Consider the following 4,986-nt stretch of genomic DNA (forward strand, 5'->3'; position numbering starts at 1 on the left):
GAAAGCCTTTAATCATGCCTCATCCCTCACTAGACATATAATAACTCACAGTGGAGTGAGGCCTTATGAATGTAAGGAATGTGGGAAAGCCTTTAGTCAGTCCTCATCCCTCACTACACATATACGAACTCACAGTGGAGAGAGGCCTTATGAATGTAAAGAATGTGGGAAAGCCTTTAGTCGTTCCTCACACCTCACTACTCATACAAGAACTCACAGTGGAGAGAGGCCTTATGAATGTAAAGAATGTGGGAAAGCCTTTAGTCGTTCCTCACACCTCATTTCACACAAAAGAACTCACAGTGGGGAGAGGCCTTATGAATGTAAGCAATGTGGGAAAACCTTCAGTCAGTCTGCATCCCTCGCTATACATATGAGAACTCACAGTGGAGAGAGGGCTTATGAATGTAAGGAATGTGGGAAAGCCTTTAGTCATGCCTCATCCCTCACTACACATGTAAGAATTCATAGTGGAGTGAAGCCTTACGCATGTAAGGAATGTGGGAAAGCCTTTAGGTGTTCCTCACATCTCACTTCACATGTAAGAACTCACAGTGGAGAGAGGCCTTATGAATGTAAGGAATGTGGGAAATCCTTTAGTGAGTCGTCAGCGCTCACTACACATATAAGGACTCACAGTGGAGAGAGGCCTTATGAATGTAAAGAATGTGGGAAAGCCTTTAGTTATTCCTCAGCCCTCACTACACATATAAGGACTCACAGTGGAGAGAGGCCTTATGAATGTAAGGAATGTGGGAAAGTCTTTAGGCAATCTGCAAACCTCACTACACATACAAGAACTCACAGTGGAGAGGAGCCTTATGAATGTAAGGAATGTGGGAAAGCTTTTAGTGAATCCTCAGTCCTCACTACACATATAAGAACTCACAGTGGAGAGAAGCCTTATAAATGTAAGCAATGTGGGAAAGCCTTTAGTCATTCCTCAGCCCTCACTACACATATAAGGACTCACAGTGGAGAGAGGCCTTATGAATGTAAGGAATGTGGGAAAGCCTTTAGGCATTCTGCAAACCTCACTACCCATTTAAGGACTCACAGTGGAGAGAGGCCTTACGAATGTAAGGAATGTGGGAAAGTCTTTAGGCAATCCACAAACCTCACTACACATCTAAGGACTCACAGTAGAGTGAGGTCTTATGAATGTAAGCAATGTGAGAAAGCCTTTAGTGAATCCTCAGCCCTCACTGCACATACAAGAACTCACAGTGGAGAGAAGCCTTATGAATGTAAGCAATGTGGGAAAGCCTTTAGTCATTCCTCAGCCCTCATTACACATATAAGGACTCACAGTGGAGAGAGGCCTTATGAATGTAAGAAATGTGGGAAAGTCTTTAGGCAATCTGCAAACCTCAGTACACATATAAAAAATCATCATGGAGAGAGACCTTGGGAATGTAAGTAATGTGAGAAAACCTTTAGGAGTCCCTCACACCTCACTAGACATAGAAGAACTCACAGTGGAGAGACAAAATCAGAAATGGGATGTTTCATTCTTATTGCTATAATTTCAGAGAGCAAATTTCTGAAAGTCTGTAATTAAAGATTGAAGTTTCTCGGTGAATAAGAAAGCAATAGTAACTCAAAGAAGGGGTCATTAGATGTACTTTCTGCCTTTGGTAGAAATGACAGTTTCATTGTAATTGTGGGGCTGTCCTCATCAATGTGTTTTACTTTCTCAGTCCAAGCTAAATTTTATCCTTTTTAGTTTTTGTCTATTACCAATAAGGCTGCAGGGAATAGCCTTGAGAAAATGTGGTTTTATATTTTTTAATGTTTTTGTTGATGTTATTTTGCATACAATAAAATGCACTGATATTTGGTTTAAGAGTGTTTTGTTTCCATATTGCATTTCCTCCCACTCTTTTCTGTTGTAAACTATTTTACCGTTTATAATTGGTAATTTTCTTATAGGTGATACTTTGAGACTGCAAATATTGTTTTTCATCATACTTTGACATACTGATTTTAGTACCTATTGCTCATTGTTACCTATTACTGTGGTGTTTACCAAATGGTATTTTCTGTTCCAATAATTTCTTTTGGGTTTGTTAATTGGAATTCTGCAATAGTTTTTTTTGTTTTTTCTTAATTTATCAAGTTGTTTACAGTAGTATATATATATATAAGAAATTTGTCATTGAGTCGATTCTAACTTGTAGCAACCCCATAGGACAAAGTAGATCTGACCCATAGAGTTTCCAAGAAGCACCTGGTGGATTCAAACTGTCAACCTTTTGGTTATCAGCTGTAGCTCTTAGCCACTATGCCACCAAGGTTTCCAATTACACCAAACCAAAAAAAAAAAAAACAACCAAACCCATTGCCATGGTGTCAATTCTGACTCATAGCGACCCTATAGGACAGAGTAGAACTGCCCCATAGAGTTTCCAAGGAGCGCCTGGTGGATTCGAACTGCTGACCTTTTGGTTAGTAGCCACCCAATTACACAAGTATAGGCTAATCCATATTAATTTTTTTTTTCTTGCTCAAACTGTCCCAGATTTGGTTATTAGTAGCTCCGTTAAGTATGTTCGTGTATTTTTTGACATGCCTTGTTATAATTTGTACATTGTTTTCTGCCATGTTCAAGGCTTATCTTGTCGTTTTTGTCCAAGCTCTAGAATCAGACTTTTCTCCAAGTAACCGTGATTCCTTTTACTAGAGAATGATATTTAGAACCAAAGATCTGGGCATTAGGTATGCTTACTACTTCTGGGCTCTCAAAGTGGAAAGAGCTGGGAAATATATGTATGTGAGTATACGCATACAAAGACACATTTATATCTATTTCTGTATGGATCTGTATATATTTTGAAAACCACAAGATTATACCCATAGCTTTTATTGTACCCCAACACCACAGAGTTCATTTTAGCCTTTTCCGTTACTTTATATGTTGCTCCTTTCTCTGGTGATAATAGTCCTGATTCTCATTATGCACAATGCATTATTCGTTGAATCTTAGACTATACATAAAATAGTCTCAGAATTGCTAACTGTGAGGTGATGAGCCACCTTGCAGAAAGCAATTGGGCCTTTGTTTGAGTTTCCTGAGAGTTGGAGTGTAGCTGAGTCTAATGAGTGAGGATGGGTAAGATCATACGGGCCGCTTGGTGGCCTGATGCTAACCTCTTAAGGCATGATTTAGCTTATCATACAGGACTGGCCAATAAAAGCCCAAAAGTTGAAGGCTTAAGGGAGCTTCCACTTGGTGAGAAACAGCCATTCCTGTGAGAGGGTAGCATGTCCTGAGGACATGGAAGCTCTGAACAGGGATCCTCCCAGACCTCACCCCGTGCATCTCTTTGTATCCTTTTTGTATTAAAGCTGTTATGATGGCCTTTTTGTGAATTCTGTGAGTCATTCAAGTGAATTACTGAACTGAAAGGAGAGTCAGAAGTAAGGGGGCTGGGGACCCCTGATCTTGCGGCTGATACTTTAAGGGAGTTAGAGGGAACCTCACCCCTTTAGCCAGCAGGTCAGAAATTGGGAGTTGTTCAGACTCCCAAACTTGCAGCTGGCATCTGCCTGTTTGGCAGTCTGAAGGACGGATTCTTTTAACTTGTGAGGTCTGGCCTAGCCCCAGGTGACTAGAATCAGAGGGAGAATCCTGCATGGGTGGCTGGTATCAGAACTAAACAAAGACAGAAATGTGAGATTTCCACATGACACCGTTGGTATGTGAAGTGGAATTTCTTACTCTTCTTTGCATAGAAGTTGAAGCCATTAAGCTCCATCTGACCCTAAAACTGATGTCTGAACTACTGAATTATGTGATTGGTGGAATTTCAGTGGGGGTTGAGAAATGGGTTGAGACAGACTGATATCTCTCCACCTGATGTCTGTACATAGTAAGGACTCAATAAATAATTTTTAATGAGTGAGTGAATGAATACGTGAATAATACATTTAGAGGAAATCAGGTAGAGACTTCCTCAATTTTCTGCCTCTCCTTACAAAAGTTTCTACTACACCCATCCAGACCTCCATACTCTACATCTCAGTGAAAAATTTGGTCCCCTCCCATCAGTTCTGGGTCCCCTTCTTTTTCTGATCATCACACCATCAATCATTACTCAAGCATCTTCAGTATCATTTTCTGACTGCCCTTAATATCAAATGTCTTCGACCTAATTGAACTTCTGGCTGTTTCAGCTTTTCTCATGATCTTTATGTTTAAGCTTTTTGGAAAAGGTGCTACAGCCACCCACGATCTTGGCTTCAACCACCAACCCAATCAACTCCCACATGTCCACATCTCCAGCAGAGATGCCTTTCCCAAGCTTAAGCACCAAATATTGTATAATCAAAGATTCTATCTTATAATAATTATGTTCTTTATCTGCTGCACTACTGCCAGCACAATCTTGGTTTTTAAAGGTAACACCTAATTATATCGTTCTTGCTTAACATCTATATTTCTGCCTAAACAAAACAAAGCAAACCCATTGCCGTTGAGTTGATTCTGACTCATAGCAACCCTATAGGACAGAGTAGAACTGCCTCCATAGGATTTCCAAGGAGCACTTGGTGGATTTGAACTGCCAACCTTTTGGTTAGTAGTCGAATTCTTAACCACTGTGCCACCAAAGTTTTTGGTTTTTCCACCTCATCTGTCTAAAATTCATTTTCCTCTGTGTTTCTTTAGTTTTACATCAAGACTCCTCTGTAAGGCCAACAATTCTGGGAATCTTCTATCATCACCTCAACTGCCATTTCTCTGTACTATTCTGGAACTCTTGTTTGGCCCTTAGTATAAGATTGATTTATGTTCTGTTTTTCTATAAATAGAATTTGGGATAGAACTTATGCTTGTTTGTTACTTTCTGTGCCTGTGACACAGAAGGCCTTCAAACTCTTGAAGCAAAGAATGGATGGGTAAACTACTTATGACACATCAGGATCTTGTATCACCAGCACAAAGAACAGGGCCTATCGTAGAGCAGGCAGTCTTCTAATGTATGT

At 40.1% G+C, this 4,986-nt stretch overlaps 1 protein-coding gene across 1 annotated transcript in view; it reads left to right on the forward strand.

Annotated features, from left to right (window-relative positions):
* LOC101356903 (zinc finger protein 709-like) overlaps window positions 1–837 on the forward strand; it is a 12,628-nt gene extending 11,791 nt beyond the window's left edge. Inside the window, 2 exon segments of the mRNA XM_023737997.1 lie at window positions 34–637; window positions 639–837. Coding sequence (XP_023593765.1) covers window positions 34–637; window positions 639–713 — 679 coding nt within the window. The 3' untranslated portion in view covers window positions 714–837.
* Window positions 838–4,986: the final 4,149 nt, after the last annotated feature.

This window comes from Trichechus manatus, unplaced genomic scaffold (assembly GCF_000243295.1).
Source record: "Trichechus manatus latirostris isolate Lorelei unplaced genomic scaffold, TriManLat1.0 scaffold00111, whole genome shotgun sequence".
Taxonomy (NCBI): domain Eukaryota; kingdom Metazoa; phylum Chordata; class Mammalia; order Sirenia; family Trichechidae; genus Trichechus; species Trichechus manatus.